Below are 16,882 nucleotides of genomic sequence, written 5' to 3'. Positions count from 1 at the left end.
CACATCCAAACCTCGCCCAGTGCCTCTCTCCAACTTTCCAGCTGTCTAGACATTGCGTCTCATAAAGCCTTGACTTCTTACTCCCTAAGACTCGTCATTCCTACTGGCAGTGTCTCTCCCTCCTTTTCTCAGTGATGGACACTGAACCTCAGACCTCTTGAAAGCTAGGCAAGCATCTGAACTCTGAGCTGCATCCCCACCCTACCCCACACTCTCACCATCTCATTCTTACCACAATCTGAGTGCAGGTGAAAGGCAGCCGTAGGAAGGGTTAAAGCAGGGATTCTCCGGGCGGGCGGTGGTGGTGCACGTCTTTAGTCCCAGCACTTGGGAGGCAGAGGCAGGCGGATCTCTGTGAGTTTGAGACCGGCCTGGTCTACAGAGCTAGTTCCAGGACAGCCTCCAAAGCCACAGAGAAACCTTGTCTCAAAAGACAAAACAAAACAAAAAAGCAGTGGTTCTCAACCTTCCCAGTGCTGTGACCCTTTAATATAGTTCCTCATGTTGTGGTGACCCCAACGATAAAGTTATTTTCATTGCTACTTTGTAACTGGAAGCTTGCTACTGTTATGAATCATCATGTAACTACCTGCGTGCTTTGATGGTCTTAGGCGACACCTGGGAAAAGGTCCCTCCACTCCAATGGGGTCATGACACACAGGTTGAGAACCTCTGGGTTAGCTAAGGAGTTTTACTGCTTCCTGTTAAGGGAGAGAAAGCCAGGATTTTAGCTCAGGCAGGTTGGCTCCAGAGTCCAAGTAGTTCAGCTGTGACACTGTTAGGAGTTAGTAAGATTTCTGGGACAAGACCTCCAACACAATCCAGATTACAACTGGTTAAATGTATTGATGTTGCTATCAGGACAGCAATCTCTGAGCAACATTAGCGACAGCCACTCTAAGTGAGGTGAGGGAAGATGGATTTTTAAAGGTGAAAACCACAAGACCTTGAGTATCTACAAAAGCAGGCCAAGAGCCGTTTTGCTCTGCCACAATTAGGTGGTCAAGGAGACCTCAAAATAGTCCTTGAATGTCCACATAAGTAGGTGACAGAAGCAAAAGGGCAGTTAGTCCTGTCATAACAAAGTAGATGGTCATGGCTGCACATTCCTGGGTGGGTAGGGGAGGGATCACTGAGTCAGGGCTACTGTGGACTTATCTTCTAGGGACCGGGGAGTCAGAGACAGATGGCTAGTGGGTCCCTAGGTGGATGCCTAAAATGTCTAAGATGGAGGTTTGTTTCTTTAGCCATCACAACAACACAATGGTCCCTGGGTTTTCCAAAGGAACACATCTCAGTCCTCTCCTTTCCAGTACTGTCTGCTTCTCTGTTTCTTCCTGTCTGGCTCTCTCCTCTATGGGGACTGGAGAGATCATCAGTTTTGCAGGGGTTTAAATCACAGCCCAGCCTGTTGCTACCTGTGTGACATTTTGCAAAGTTGGTCTCTCCTTGGTCTCCCAGCTTCAATCTCTGTGTCTGTGAGATGGGGACAGGGGTGTGGGCACTGCCACTATCTAATGTGGTTCTTGTGACCCTTGACTGTAGCTTGATAGTTTAGCACATAAGGAATGCTCAGTAGATGGGGACCTTCCAGGTCCTCACTTTACCCAGCCCACTCCTATATGCTCCACCTTCTGCTAGATCAGCCACCCTCCAAGAGTCCCCCACCCCAGGGCGTGTCACTTCCTCCTCTGCAGCCTCTAGATCTGTACACAAAGGCTGCTGCTACTGTCACCACCGAGGAAGGGCTGCTCCGAAAGCACCTGTGAGTACCACCAGGGCACCAGCCCACCCGCCTCCTCTCCTCACCCAGGTCCACTTGTCCCCTTCCTCTTGGGAAAAAGGCTGTGACCTGGACTCTCTAGTGCCTTGTCCAGTCTTGAGAAAGGCTCTATGCCCCTTTTTGCCTTTCTATGGTCCCCATTGTCTCCTCTGGTATCACAGTCTCCTGCCGCTCATCCATTAGTTTCCCTAGTGGAGCCAGAGGGAGGGAAAGAGATGGACCGAGATGCTGTGAGTGAGTGATTTCCATGGGCCAAAGCTTACCCTAGCATAGTCTCCTGTCCCTGGCTGCTGTCCTTGCAACTTGATGCTTTTTCCACAGCCCAGGATTCTTCCTACTTGGCACCTTGGTCATAGACTCAACATTCTGGAGCTACTGAAACTTGTGTTCCCAATAGAGTTAGTCCTGTCAAAGCATAGTCACAATTGTAACTTAATTATTGATGGGCTGGCGAAGCTTGAGTGAACTTGATCCCCCACAACCTAAAACCTTTTAAACTTAGATTCATAAGGAATCATAACAGGCAAAGCATACCTCTGAGAGAGTGGAATGACAACTGAGTCCAGAATTGGAATAAGAATTATTTGGTTAGGGCTGAACATGGTGACTCACGTCTTAATTGCAGCACTTGGGAAGGAGAGGCAGGCAGATATCTGTGAGTTCAACGCCAGCCTGGTCTACAGAGCAAGTCCCAGGACATCAAGGACTACATAGAGAAACTTTGCCTCAAAAAAAAAAAAAAAAAAAAAAAAGTTGTTTTTCAGCCCAGCATTGGTGGTGCACGCCTTTAATCCCAGCATTTGGGAGACAGAGGCAGGCCAATCTCTGTGAGTTTGAGACCAGCCTGGTCTACAAGAGTTAGTTCCAGGACAGCCTCCAAAGCCACAGAGAAACACTGTCTCGAAAAACCAAAAATGCAAAAAAAAGTCCCCCGCCACCCAGAAGGCTTGAGATGCCATGAACCCCTCTCCTATGCCCTGGGGGCTCATTGCTGGGTGACTTCAGTCTTTCTTTGCAAGGAGGGGCCTGAGGTGGAAAGTTCTTTTCATCTCTGAGAGAAAAAGAACTGTGAAACAGAGAAAACAGCAGAGTGGTATAAAAAATAGTAATGATGATAGCAAAGAGAGAGAGACAAATACAGGTGGCAAAATTGCCAAGAAAGGAAGAAGGGGACAGAATTGAGAAGGGTGGGGGAGGCCATGTGTGAGTTCAGAGCCCCCTGTAGGAGAGATGAGTGGACTTGGGGTCTCTATCTTGGGAATGGGGGTGGCAGCAGAACCCTATCTATGAGATGAGTCAAAGCTAAACTGTGTACTGCAGTCTTGAGCCTCTCTGACCACAGCACAGTGAGCATGCAGGTCTGAGGTTTCTCTGAGACTAAGTCTGGGGTCAGCCTCTCCCTGAGAGCAGAAGCTCTGTAACGTACATACTACACCCACCTGAGGTCACATGGGGTTGTGAGCAGGATGGGGTGTTCAACGGCTCAGTACCCCACCCTTCCCCAGATCCCGTGTAGAACGTGAGTACCTGTGTTTGGACCCAGGCTGCTTCTGGCAGACTCTTGGCTGCTGGTGATCATGGGAACACACTTCCTAGGGAGCTTACATTATGAATGCTTACCAGTGTTGCAAATAAATGATGGCTGTCTGCTGGTACTACAAATTTTCCAGAGGGTTCCTAGAGAGTCATCTACACACGTGTGACATGATGAGGGCATGTGTTTTCCTGCATCATAATTTGTAATACTGGCCAATTAGACACTATTAAGTTTTTGAGGTTGGAGAGATGGCTCACTGGTTAAGAGAACTTGTTGCTCTTTCAGAAGACCCAGGTTTGATCCCCTGCATCCACATATTAGTTAACAAGCATCTGTAACTCTGGTTTCAAGGGAGCTGATGCCCTCTTGACCTCCAAGGGCATAAGCACACATGTAGTGTGCAAAGATATATACATTCAGGAACATACTCACACATAAAATAAAAAGAATAAATCCAATAAAAATGTAAAATAAAGATAAAAAGAAACTATTAAGTTTTTATGTAAAGTTGAGAATTGAAATGAGAGATTTTGAATATGCTAGGCAAGGCTGTACTATTGAACCACATTCCTTAGACCCCAAATATTTTAATGTAATGCCCATTATTACAGGACTGGTTAACTGCTACTTAGTTTACCCATACAATGGAAATACATATGGAAATTCTTTTTTTTCTGAGACCCTCGGAAATTCTTTATTCTAAATTAAATTAGGAATTTTGAGACAAGCAGGGTGATGGTGGCATGTGTCTTTAATCCCAGAACTCAGGAGACAGAGAGAGGTGGATCTCTGACTTTGAGGCCAGCCCAGTCTACAGAGTAAGCTCCAGGGTAGCCTGGGCTACACAGATAAACTCTGTCTCAGAAAACAAACAAACAAACACCAAAAACAAACCAGAAATTTTTATTTTGAGGCCAGAGAAATGGTCCAGTGGTTAAGAGCACTGGCTGTTCTTTCAGGGGGTCTGAGATTGATTTTCCAGCACCCACATGGCAGCTCACAACCACCTGAAACTCCAGTTCCAAGGAATCTGATATTCTTTTCTAACCTCTGAGAGCACCAGGCACACACATGGTATACATGCAGGCAGAACACCCATACACATAAAATAAAAACTTAAAAGTTGACCGGGGTGGTGGTGGTGGTGGGGTGGCTGGAGAAATGGCTCAGAGGTTAAGAGAACTGACTGCTCTTCCAAGGGTCCTGAGTTCAATTCCCAGAAACCATATGGTAGCTCACAACTATCTGTTATGAGATCTGGTGCCCTCTTCCAGCCTGCAGCCGTACATGCAGACAGAACATTGTATACATAATAAATAAAAATAGAAAAAATCTTTAAAAAAATCAACTGGGCGTTGGTGGCGCATGCCTTGAATCCCAGCATTCAGGAGGCAGAGGCAGGTGGATCTCTATGAGTTCGAGGCCAGCCTGGTCTACAGAGCGAGTTCCAGGACAGCCTCCAAAGCCACAGAGAAACCCTGTCTTGAAAAAACAAACAACCCCCCCAAAAAAACCCAAAACTTAAAAATCTGTTTTCCATTTATTTTTGTATGAAATAGAGGTCTTCATTCTTTCATATGTGGATAATCTAGTCATCCTAGCACTGTTTGTTGAAGGGCATTTCCCCCCTATTGAATGGTTTGGTGCTTTCTTTCTTTCTTTCTTTCTTTCTTTCTTTCTTTTATTAAGGATTTATTTATTTATAATATAAACAGTGTTCTGCTTGCATGTATGCCTGCATGCCTGAAGAGGACACCAGATCTTATTATAAATGGTTGTGAGCCACCATGTGGAAATTGAACTCAGGACCTCTGGAAGAACAGCCAGTTCTCTTAACCTCTCTGAGCCATCTTTTCAGCCCTGGTGCCCTTTTTCAAAAATCAATTTTCTATAGATGGATGGGTTTCCTTCCTTCTTTTATAATCCTCCTTCTCCTCTTCCTCACTCTCTCTCTGTCTCTCTCTGTCTCTGTCTCTCTCTGTCTCTGTCTCTGTCTCTGTCTCTGTCTCTCTCTCTCTATCTCTCTGTCTCTCCTTAAAGACAGGATTTCTCTATGAAATCCCACTGGCCTGGAAGTCCTTATATAGACCAGGATGACCTTGAACATGCATGGAGATTCCCTCTGCCTCTGCTTCTTGAATCACAGCTGGGCTTCAACTCTAGTCCATTAATTCATACACCTAGTTTGTTTGGGGGAGGGGTTGTTTGTTTGTTTGTTTGGTTTTTTGTTTTGGGGACAAGATTTCTCTGTGTAGCCCTGGCTGTCCTGTGACTCAATTTGTAGAGCAGGCTGGCCTCAAACTCACTGAGATCTGCCTGTCTCTGCCTCCTGAGTGCCAGTACTAAGGCGTGTACTACCACCGTCCAGTTTATACACCTAGTTTATGTCAGTATCACGTTATTTTGATTAATGTGGCTTTATTTATTTATTTAGTTTTTTTTCCTTTCTTTCTTTCTTTTTTTTTTTTTTTTTTTTTTTTTTTTTTGGTTTTTTGAGACAGGGTTTCTCTGTGTAGCTTTGGAGCCTATCCTGGCACTTGCTCTGGAGACCAGGCTGGCCTCAAACTCACAGAGATCTGCCTGCCTCTGCCTCCTGAGTGCTGGGATTAAAGGCGTGCACCACCATTGCCCGGCTATGGACCCTTGGAAGAGCTGTTAGTTATTTTCAAGACAGGGTTTCTCTGTGTAGCCCTGTCTGTCCTGGAGCTTGCTCTGTAGACAAGACTGGCCTTGAAGGCTTTATTTATTTTTGGTTAATTAAAAATTTTTTGAGATAGGGTATCATGTAGTCTAGGCTGGCCTTGGGCCCCTGTTTTCTTGCCTCCATCTCCTAAAGCTGAGATGGCAGGTACATGCTGTCACATCCAACATTTATAGTTTTGAATCACAGTAAAAGATTGCCTGTTCAAATTTGTTTTTTATTTTGTTTTTGAGACAGGGTTTCTCTGTGTGGCCCTGGCTGTCCTGGAACTTACTGTGTAGACCAGGCTGGCTTCAAACTCTCAGAGATCAGCCTGCCTCTGCCTCCCTAGTACTGGGATTGCCACCATCACCCGGTAGGCCTGTTCAATTTTTAAAATTAACAAACTAAATTAATTTTTGCAGTGTAATCTAGTACCTCATGCGTAGTCACACTTTCTACTACTGAACTACAGTCCCAGCCACAGAAAATTTGGCTTGGGTATGTCAAGTCACACGTGTACTCCTAACACCCGAAAGGGAAAAGCAGCAGGATTGCCTTGAGTTCAAGCCCAGCCTGGGCTATACAGTGAGAATCAGGACAGCCAGGTCCCTGTCTCCAAAACACCAAACCAAGGCAATACTAGAAAAGCAACTGGAACTCTAGCTTAGTAAGTAAAGATGCTTGTAGCTGAGCCTGATAACCTGTCCCACAAGTTGCCATGTGGCCTCCACCCACATGCTATGACATGTGCACGCTCCCAGCTACCATTTAAACAAATAAGTATAGAACACAAAACAAAACTAAATTCAAAATATCAGGCTGGAGAGACTGCGCATAGGTTAAGAGCACTTGCTCCTCTCAAGGACTTTGGTTCCCATGACAGCTCATCACTATCTAAAACTTCAATTCAAGGGGATCCATGTTCTCTTCTGCCCTCCAAGGGCACCAGGGACACACATAGTACACAGACATAATAATAAAATGAAATATAAATTCCAACATCAACAAGACTTTCTTCTTAGTAACTACCCTTCCTCTGACTACTGTGTCCACTGTGTGGGACCACCTTCCCTGACCACACTCCCTCACCTGCCCCCCCCATCTCTCTTATTTCCATTCTCCGTTTGCTTATTCAGACTTCAAGGCTGTCAGATTATTCCCCCACTTTACAGATGTGTAGACTGAGGTGTGGGTGGGGTGGGGACAGAGTGAGTGACATGCTATAGGGCCAGTGAAGGATCTAGATGGAATAGTCTGGTAATTCCCATTTGGTTCTACATTTACTTCGGCTTGGTACATTGGTGATAAGATCCCCTCCCCCCCTTCCTTTTTTTTTTTTTTTTTTGAGAGAGAGGTCTCCCAGGTAGCCATGCCTGTCCTGGAACTCGCTTTGTAGACCAAGCTGGCTGCAAACACACAGATTCCCCCTGCCTCTGTCTCCTGAGTGCTACTGCTTCTGGCTTTTTTTTTTTTTTTGAAGTATATGTTTGTGTGCTTGTGTGTAGGTATGTGCACATGAGTGCAGGTACCCATAGAGCCCAGAGGTGTCAGATGCTCTGGAGATGGAGTTACAGGTCATTGAAATCTGCCTGAAGTAGGATGGAAACAGGACTTGGGTTCTCTAAAAAAAAAAACAGCGTGCATCCCCTACCACCATTAAAAACAAAGATTTTGTTTATTTTCATTTTATGCCTATGGGTGTTTTTACTGTATGTGTGTCTGTGTACCACATGTGTTCCTGGTGCTCTTGGAGGCCAAAGGCTGTGTCGGATCCCCTGGAACAAGAGTACAGAAAGCTATGACTTGCATGCCATGTGGGTACTGGGAAAGGAACACAGGATGGGAGGGCCGCCTCCGGATGAGCAGCCAGTGCCCTTCCCACTGAGTTGTCTCTGCAGTTCTGTCCACTGAAGAGTACCTGAAGTCTATACAGAGGAACACAGGTCTCTGAGACCCCTCCCCTGCTCTGGCACCTGTCACTTCCCACCATTCTGAAAAAGCTGCTGAATCCATAGGGGGCTGTGAAACTCTGGGGAGAGATACAGAGTTGTGGTAAAGTTCAGCATGACAACCTCAAGCTAGGTTTAGAGGACTAGAGCTCGGGCCCTCCCTGAGGGCTCACGCCTGTCTTTATATCCTACTACAGGCCATGGTGGATTCATCGACTGTTCTCGTTTTCCTGCTGCTGCTGTGTGGAGGTGAGAGCGAGTCGGACACCAAGGTCCCATCTTTAGAGGAGGCCACAGAATGGGGCCATACTGACTTGTCTCAGTCTGGATCCTGCCAGCCAGCTCCTTCCTGCCAGAAGTGCATCCTCTCACATCCCAGCTGTGCATGGTGCAAGCAACTGGTAAAGATGTGTCTGTGGCCCTGAAACCATGTGTATATGTGTGTACAGCCCAGACATTCATGTGTGTTGTGTGGGCATATTTGTGATCTTTCTGGGTATACTCTTCCGTTTCAAGGGTGACTGAATTTGGGCACACAGGACTCCAATGTGGATGTGTGACTCATGTATGTGCAAGTTTCTGTGCATATATGAAAGAATCTGTGAGCCATGATCTCAGAGGAGAATGTCCCTGTGGGAATTAATGCTTATGTACGTATGTATTGGCCAGTTAAGTGTTCTGTGACAAAATCGTTGACTGAATGTCTTAAATAACAGAAACGTATTTCTTGTGATTTGAGAGACTGGGGAATTCAAGAGCAAAATGGTGGCTCATTTGGTTCTCCCTGGAGGGATTTTTTTCCTGGCTTAGAGATGGGCTACCTTCTTGCTATGTTATTACATGGGAGTTGGGGTTTGGGAGGGGGGCCCTCTGCTGTCAGTTCTTTTAAAAAATATTGATTCATTTTATGTTTGTGTGTGTGTGTGCATGAATGTGTGGGTGTGCACCGTGTGTGTGTGTGTGTGTGTGTGTGTGTGCACCATGTGTGTGTGAGTGTGTGGGTGTGCACCATGAGTGTGTGGGTGTGCACCATGTGTGTGCAGGCACCAATGGAGGTTGGAAAAGAGTGTTGGATATCTTGGAATCAGAGTTACTAGTTGTGAATCACCGTGTGGGTACTGGGAACTGAACTTGGGTTCTCTGAAAGAACAGTAAGTATTCTCAAGCATGGAGCCGCCTCTCCAGCACCAGCTGTTACATCTTAAAAGGGCATCTCATCATGAGGGTCCCACACTCACGAGTAAACCCAAACACCTCCCAAAGGCCTCATCTCACATACCACCACATCGAGAATAATAATTAAACACAGGTCAGGGATCGTGGTGCATGCCTTTAATCCCAGCACTCGAAGAAACAGAAGCAGGCAGATCTCTGTGAGGAGCTTTAGAGACTCAGGAGCAACAGTGTCTCTCACAGGAAGATGGAGAGTTAGATCAGTTCAGGCTTTGGTAAGAGATAGGGCACACTCATAGGTGGCCACATTTGCAACTGTTGGGAGAGCCCAAGAAAGTAATGATAGTGAAACTGGAAGATATAGACTCTGTGGGAGGCAGGGAGGCAGAGGTCCTAGGCAGCAGCTAGAGAAAGGGGTTCTTAGGACAGCCTCTGGTCTGTGTCTACCTTCTCCAATCCCTAGACTGGCACCCATGCCCACTGAGAAGCCACCCTAACCATTTCCTTCCCTTGTGGCTTCCCAGTCAGTGCAGGGTACCAGACTGTGTGTGTGTGTGCTTGCGTGCATGCCTTTTTCTGTCTCTATCCTCTTCCTTCCCAGAAACTGAGTGTGACTGACCCCCTTCCCATTTTGATCCGATTATGCTGGACTACCAACTCCTTTTTCTGTAGCCTTGAGGTCTCTGAGATCTCAACAGAAAGTCTGTGGCTCTAAAATGAGAGGGGATATAGGTGGGTGACTGAAGGAAAGGGGAGTTGAGATCAGGAGGTGGGGCGGGTGGGGTGAGGATGGGTGGGGGTGGATGATAGGGATAGGTGTGTGTGGGGGGAACTGTTACAGGAAGTGGGACGATGGTGAAGAAGAAGGGATTATCTATGTTCCACACTAGCTATGGAGGGAAGTAAACGGTAAGAATAAGTCAGGGTTCAGGAAAGTTGGCTGAGAACAGAGCGGGTGGACAAGTGTTTGCAAGTGGCAGTGTTTGCAGGGTGGTGTTTGTTGGTAGTCCGGCTTAAGGGCTGTAGGGGCTGGGGTTCCAATACACTTCCTCCTGGGGCACAGAACTTCACCGTCTCGGGGGAGGCAGAGGAACGGCGCTGTGCGCGGCGAGAGGAGCTGCTGGCCCGCGGGTGTCCCGCGCAGGAACTGGAGGAGCCACGCGGCCACCAGGAGGTGCTGCAGGACAAGCCACTCAGTCAGGGAGACCGCGGCGAGGGGGCCACCCAGCTGGCCCCGCAGCGGGTCCGGGTCACACTGCGACCAGGTGGGTCTCGGGCGGCACGGGGTGGTAGTCTGGACTGGGCCTCGAATGCACTATGATGCTGAGCCGATCCTCCCTTTTCTCCATCAGGGGAGCCACAGAAACTCCGGGTCCGCTTCCTCCGAGCTGCGGGATACCCAGTGGACTTGTATTACCTTATGGATCTGAGCTACTCAATGAAGGATGACTTGGAACGCGTGCGCCAGCTTGGGCACGCCCTGCTGGTCCGGTTGCAAGAGGTCACACATTCTGTGCGCATAGGTTAGCGAGCGTTCATTACCCAGACCCTATCATCCCTGGTCGCTGCTTTTAGCTTCCACCATCGCCTTAGACTCTCCCAGTGTTTAACAGACCCGATCAGGCCATTGGGATCTTGACATCCCCCCAAGAGAGACCCTAGGTGTAAACTCAAGGGATTTCGGGTTGACCATAGAAGGACCCTTGATACAGAGGGCTAACTAGGGCTCAGAGAATCTAAGAGAAGGTTCAGACAGACAGCTGCCGACCTGGCTTTTGGACACCTAGTTACAATATTCCTGTTCCACATTCTGTAGTGATTTTTCCCTCCTTTGCTCAAAAGCTCCCCTTCTGTTGTCCCCTGCTGCTCCTACACCCTTGACCCTGGCTTCCTTAGCCTCCAGGAAGTCTGGCTTGCCCCTGTTGGGTCCTCCTCTTCATCTCCTCCATCTGCACCTTATTGAGCTGGTGGTGCCACAGTTTTGTCCTTTCCAGGCTCCTGGTTCCTGTGTTTTAGGTGCACTCTCCTGCCTGAGTATTTAGCAGTGCCTATTACATCCTGCTGGTGCCTTGTGACCTTTGAAATAGCCTCATTGCTCCCTGCTCTCAGGTTTCGGCTCCTTTGTGGACAAAACAGTGTTGCCCTTTGTAAGCACAGTGCCCTCCAAGCTTCAGCATCCGTGTCCCAGCCGGCTGGAGCGCTGCCAGCGGCCCTTCAGCTTTCACCATGTGCTGTCCCTCACTGGGGACGCCCAAGCCTTTGAGAGAGAGGTGGGACGCCAGAATATCTCTGGCAACCTGGACTCACCTGAAGGTGGCTTTGATGCCATTTTGCAGGCTGCCCTCTGCCAGGTGAGGAAATGGGGTGAGGGTATGACTCTCAGGAGCTGTCTGGGGCGGGCACTGCCTGTGATGGATGCGTGGTGCGTAATCAGAGGGTACATTGACATCATCTCACTGTTGTCTGGCAGTCTGGATAGTTTACTTATCTTGAGAAAGAGGCACTTCCTAATTCACAAGAGGGCCTCCACTAATAGCCAACTTGTTTGGGGAAGGGGCTCAGAGAGCATGGAGCAGGGAATTAGAGACAGGGGGATGGACAAACTGATGTAGAATGATCCCGCCAATTTCTTTTACTGGGATGGCTCAACTGCCATGCCCAGGTCTACAGGCTGCCTCCTTTCCTCTCAGGAGCAGATTGGTTGGAGAAATGTGTCCAGACTTCTGGTGTTCACTTCAGATGACACATTCCACACAGCTGGGGATGGGAAACTGGGTGGCATTTTCATGCCCAGTGACGGGCGCTGCCATTTGGACAGCAATGGTGTCTACATCCACAGTGCAGAGTTTGTGAGTCCTCTCTTGCCCCAACCCTCCTCCCCATCTGAGCAGCATTGCTTCCTTCACAACTCTTATACTCCCCACTGCAAAGCACCCTGTAACACCGTCATCTTCCCTACGTCCCCAGCTGCCCTGACAAGTAATCTGTTCATTCACTCTGACCTCCTTGGTCTGTCCAACCTTCAGGGCTCCTCCTACTGGTAGAACTGGGTCCTGTTTTTTTTGTTTGTTTGTTTTGTCTGATAGTTTGTGGCACACTAAAGGAGCTATAGTCACCTGTTCCCTTCCCTGCCTCAGGATTACCCTTCTGTGGGTCAAGTAGCTCAGGCTCTCACTGCAGCGAACATCCAGCCTATATTTGCTGTTACCGGAACAACACTGCCTGTCTATCAGGTGAGACCTCCGAGTAAAGGCCTCCCAGCTCATCCCATTCTTTCTTAATCCCCCCACCCTACTTGTTCTTCCCACACAACTCTTTCCAGACCCACAGGAACCTGCTCTCTTCAAACTTTATTCATAACTCCCTCCCTCCCTTCCTCATAATGCAGGAGCTGAGCCAGCTGATTCCCAAGTCGGCTGTTGGGGAGCTGAGTGAAGATTCCAGCAATGTGGTGCAGCTCATCATGGATGCTTATGATGTGAGTGAGAGCTTCGAGGGTGGGCAGGGCAGGGTGAGGGGCAGGGGCCCTCAGGAGGCAGAGCGTAACTAAGAGGGCACGGTCACTTTGAGTTCCACCATTCCACAGCCCCTCCCTACGGTTTGCACATGGCTGCCATTAGCAGTCCATATACTCACACTCACAAATATAAGTATTTGTCATATTGAGGATTGAGCCTAAGGCCTTGCTTGTGCTAGGCAAACACTCTGACACTGAGGTATATCCCCTACTGAGCCATAAGTCTATCTCTTTTCATTAGTTTAAAGAATATTTAAGGGGAACTGGAGCGATGGCTCAATATTTAAGAGCAATGGCTGCTATTCCAGAGGACCTGGGTTTGGTTCCCAGCACCCACATGTTGGTACACAACTGACCATTAATATGATTTTAGAGCATCTGATGCCCTCTTCTGGCCTTTATGGGGACTGCATGCACATGGTGCACAAATATACATGCAAACAAAACACCCATGCACATAAAAAATTTAAAAATATTTAGCCGGGCGTTGGTAGTGCACGCCTTTAATCCCAGCACTTGGGAGGCAGAGGCAGGAGGATCTTTGTGAGTTCGAGGCCAGCCTGGTCTCCAGAGCGAGTGCCAGGACAGGCTCCAAAGCTACACAGAGAAACCCTGTCTTGAAAAAAAAATATTTAATATTCATTCACACGTCTATAATGTTTTTGGATCAAATCCACCTCTCATTCTTGTCCCTCTAATTCCCTGTTACACCTCCACCACTTTTCCCTTTTCAATTTCATGTGATTTTTTTTTTTTTTTTTTTTTTTTTTGGCTTTTCGAGACAAGGTTTCTCTGTGTAGCCCTGGCTGTCCTGGAACTTCCTCTGTAGACCAGGCTGGCCTTGAACTCACAGAGATCCGACTGCCTCTGCCTCCCGAGTGCTGAGTTGGTCCTTCTTTCAGAAATGACTTCTAGCTGGAAGGAAGAGCCCCAGGCTGCAAGAGAGCCAGATATAAGCAGAACTAGTAGCGACTAAGAGGGTAGAAAGTGGGGTGCCTGGGGTGGGGGGGGGTATCACATGGGTATCTCCTCCCTCCCTTTCCACAGAGCCTGTCATCCACAGTGACTCTTGAACACTCCTCACTGCCTCCTGGAGTCAACATTTCTTTTGAATCTCATTGTCCTGAGAAGAGGGAGGGTGAGGCTGGGAACCGGGGACAGTGCAGTAATGTCCGAGTCAACCAGACGGTAAGAGTCAGCCAGCAGGTATAGATACATAAAACTGGGAAACAGAAGCAGGGAAATATATGAGGGCAGTCATGGAAAGGAGGAGTAGGCTTCCACTCATTCTTAATTTACTGCATGGTCAGTGGGCTTAGGGTGTGTGTGCACACATGAGGGTGTGTATAGCTTAGGGGTGTGTGTGCACACATGAGGGTGTGTATAGCTTGGATGTGTGTGTGTGTGTGTGTGTGTGTGTGTGTGGGTGGGTGCACATGAGGATATGTATAGCTTAGGGGTGTGTGTGCACACATGAGAGTGTGTATAGCTTAGGACTGTGTATGCACACATGAGGGTGTGTATAGCTTTGTCTGGTCCTCCTGTCTTCAGGTAGATTTCTGGGTTACTCTTCAAGTCACTCACTGCCTCCCAGAGCCCCATCTCCTAAGGTTCTGGGCCCTTGGCTTCTCAGAGGAGTTAACTGTGGAGTTACACACACTGTGTGACTGTAACTGTAGTGACACCCAGCCCCACGCTCCCTACTGCAGCAATGGCCAGGGACACCTTCTATGCGGGATATGCAGGTGAGGCTGGCTTTATTCGTTCCTTTAGCTCCCATGACCTTCTCCTTGTATTCCCCGTCCTTTGTTTCTGCTTTCTGGAGTGTCCCAGACATCTTATGACTCCACCTGAATATCATGTCCCGAAGAAGCTTCCCATATATGCCAGGGTCTTCATCTTGACCAGAATCCCTCCAGTCTTTCCTCCCTCTATCGTTGGTACTCTACTATGTCCTAGTATTGTTCCATCTGTTTCCATCTCCCTTGAGGACATGGGCCTAGAGCAGTGGTTCTCAACCTTCCTAATGCTATGACCCTTTAATAGTTCCTTATGTTTTGGTGACCCCCAACCATAAATTATTTTTGTTGCTATTTCACACCTGTAATTTTGCTACTGTTATGAATTGTAAACATCTGTGTTTTCTCATGGTCTAAAGCAACCCCTGTGAAAGGGTCATTTGACCCTCAAAGCTCACGACTCACAGGTTGAGAATCACTGCCCTAGAGGCTCTTGAGAGACAGACCAGACATGGTCAAACTGATCCATCTCTCTCTGCTTTCCCCTCCCAGCTGTGTCCCGGGCCGCCTTGGTCAGCTATGTGAGTGCTCTGAGGCTGAACTGTCCTCCCCAGATTTGGAATCTGGCTGCCGGGCCCCCAATGGGACAGGGCCCCTGTGCAGCGGGAAGGGACGATGCCAATGTGGACGTTGCAGCTGCAGCGGACAGAGCTCTGGGCGTCTGTGCGAGTGTGATGATGCCAGCTGTGAACGGCATGAGGGCATCCTCTGTGGAGGTACCTAGAGTCTTTGGGAGAAGGGAGGGAAAGAGGGCCTCCTAGCGCACTTAGACGCTGAGGGCAAATTTCAAAGATTGTGGTTATGAGCTAGAGGACATGCCCAGCACAATTGAGAAGGACGATAGTGACATGCTGGGCCAACTGTGTGTGAAAATGGTGATCACCCTATGCATGGTTCTTCCTCAGGCTTTGGACACTGCCAATGTGGAGTATGTCACTGTCACGCCAACCGCACGGGCAGAGCATGTGAATGCAGTGAGAATGTGGATAGCTGTGTCAGTCCCAACGGAGGGCTCTGCAGTGGGCATGGACACTGCAAATGCAACCGTTGCCAGTGCCAGGATGGCTACTATGGGGCTCTGTGTGACCAGTGCCTTGGTTGCAAGTCACCATGTGAGCAATACAGGTGAGGCCTCTGGTCTTTCATCTTGGGAGTTGGGGCACAGTGAGCTTGCTAAGAACTCCTACCTGCCTGCTCTCCTTGAGGGTGTGTAGGGGAGGGCTACTAGATAGCTGCTGCCCAGATGGGAACTCATTGACATTCACTGAACAGGGACTGTGCAGAGTGTGGGGCCTTTGGCACTGGTCCCCTGGCAGTCAATTGCAGCGTGGCCTGTGCCGATGTGAATGTGACTGTGGCCATGGTCCCTAATTTGGACGATGGCTGGTGCAAAGAGAGGACACAAGACAACCAGCTGTTCTTCTTCCTGGTGGAGCATGTGGCTGAAGGAGTCATACTGAGAGTGAGACCCCAAGAGAGTAAGTGCACAGAGCCTCAGAACTAGGGATGTGAATGGGTTTGAAGTAGAGCTGCAAACCTAGGGCAAAGGCAGAGGGGATGAGACTAAGGTCCAAGGAAGACAACCTTGGGCTCTGCTGGGTTGTTTTTAGTGACAGGGCTGGGGAGGCTGGACACCCTTCGGGTAACTGTGGATCAGCTCTTATACCTTGGCCCACCAGAGGGAGCAGCAGATCACACCCGTACCATCATACTGGGCTGCATAGGTGGCATTGTGGCTGTGGGACTAGGGCTAGTCCTGGCTTATCGGCTTTCTGTGGAAATCTATGATCGCCGTGAGTACAGCCGCTTTGAGAAGGAGAGGCAGCAACTCAACTGGAAGCAGGTAAGGCCAGCTCCTATTGCCACAGGCTGGGCTTTCCTTACTTGACTTCCCTGGGGTCCTCTTCCTCTTTTTCTACTTCCCTAAGCTGTAACCAGCTCCAAAGCACCCTTACCCAAGTCCCTCCCGCTTATGCTGGGTTGGCCTCACAGGATTAGGCAATGGGAGAGCCTGCTATTTTCCTTACACAATGTTCACAATGTTTTCCCACAGGACAGCAATCCTCTCTACAAAAGTGCCATCACAACCACTATCAACCCCCGCTTCCAAGAGACAAACGGTCCTGGTCCCTCTCTCTGACTGAGGCAACACTCACTTAGGATTCTTGTCTTGGAGGACAGTGGGGGACAGCAGGGCAGGGCCTGTCAGAGGGCTGCTTCCCACGGCTGCAACCATTCCCCACCTCATGAAGGGTTCTCCCACAATAAAGGCTTGCCTCAGACCACAGCCTTCACTTTGCTTCACCCCAAGACAGAAAAAGCAGACTGCCTAGCTCAGGTCTCAGGACGACAGGTGTGTTTCTGTTGTGTGACCTGGGAATACCTGGGCCAGTGGATATCAGGTGATGCTATCTACCACCTTCTAAGAGACCCTACCTACC

The 16,882-nt window shown here is 48.7% G+C and overlaps 1 protein-coding gene across 1 annotated transcript; it reads left to right on the top strand.

The window, feature by feature from the left end:
• Nucleotides 1-1,159: 1,159 nt before the first annotated feature.
• On the top strand, nucleotides 1,160-16,746 carry Itgb7 (integrin subunit beta 7). Its single transcript, XM_027396666.2, has 15 exons — nucleotides 1,160-1,765; nucleotides 8,150-8,353; nucleotides 10,189-10,390; nucleotides 10,478-10,648; nucleotides 11,235-11,476; nucleotides 11,816-11,974; nucleotides 12,263-12,358; nucleotides 12,514-12,603; nucleotides 13,690-13,830; nucleotides 14,194-14,387; nucleotides 14,934-15,157; nucleotides 15,347-15,566; nucleotides 15,714-15,919; nucleotides 16,121-16,284; nucleotides 16,495-16,746. Exons 1-15 carry the CDS (start codon nucleotides 1,580-1,582, stop codon nucleotides 16,579-16,581), a joined length of 2,586 nt encoding a protein of 861 aa, XP_027252467.2. The 5' UTR covers nucleotides 1,160-1,579; the 3' UTR covers nucleotides 16,582-16,746.
• Nucleotides 16,747-16,882: the final 136 nt, after the last annotated feature.

The sequence above is a fragment of the Cricetulus griseus genome, chromosome 2, assembly GCF_003668045.3.
Source record: "Cricetulus griseus strain 17A/GY chromosome 2, alternate assembly CriGri-PICRH-1.0, whole genome shotgun sequence".
NCBI classification, from domain to species: Eukaryota; Metazoa; Chordata; class Mammalia; order Rodentia; family Cricetidae; genus Cricetulus; species Cricetulus griseus.
This window is presented reverse-complemented; position numbering and strand designations above follow the sequence as displayed.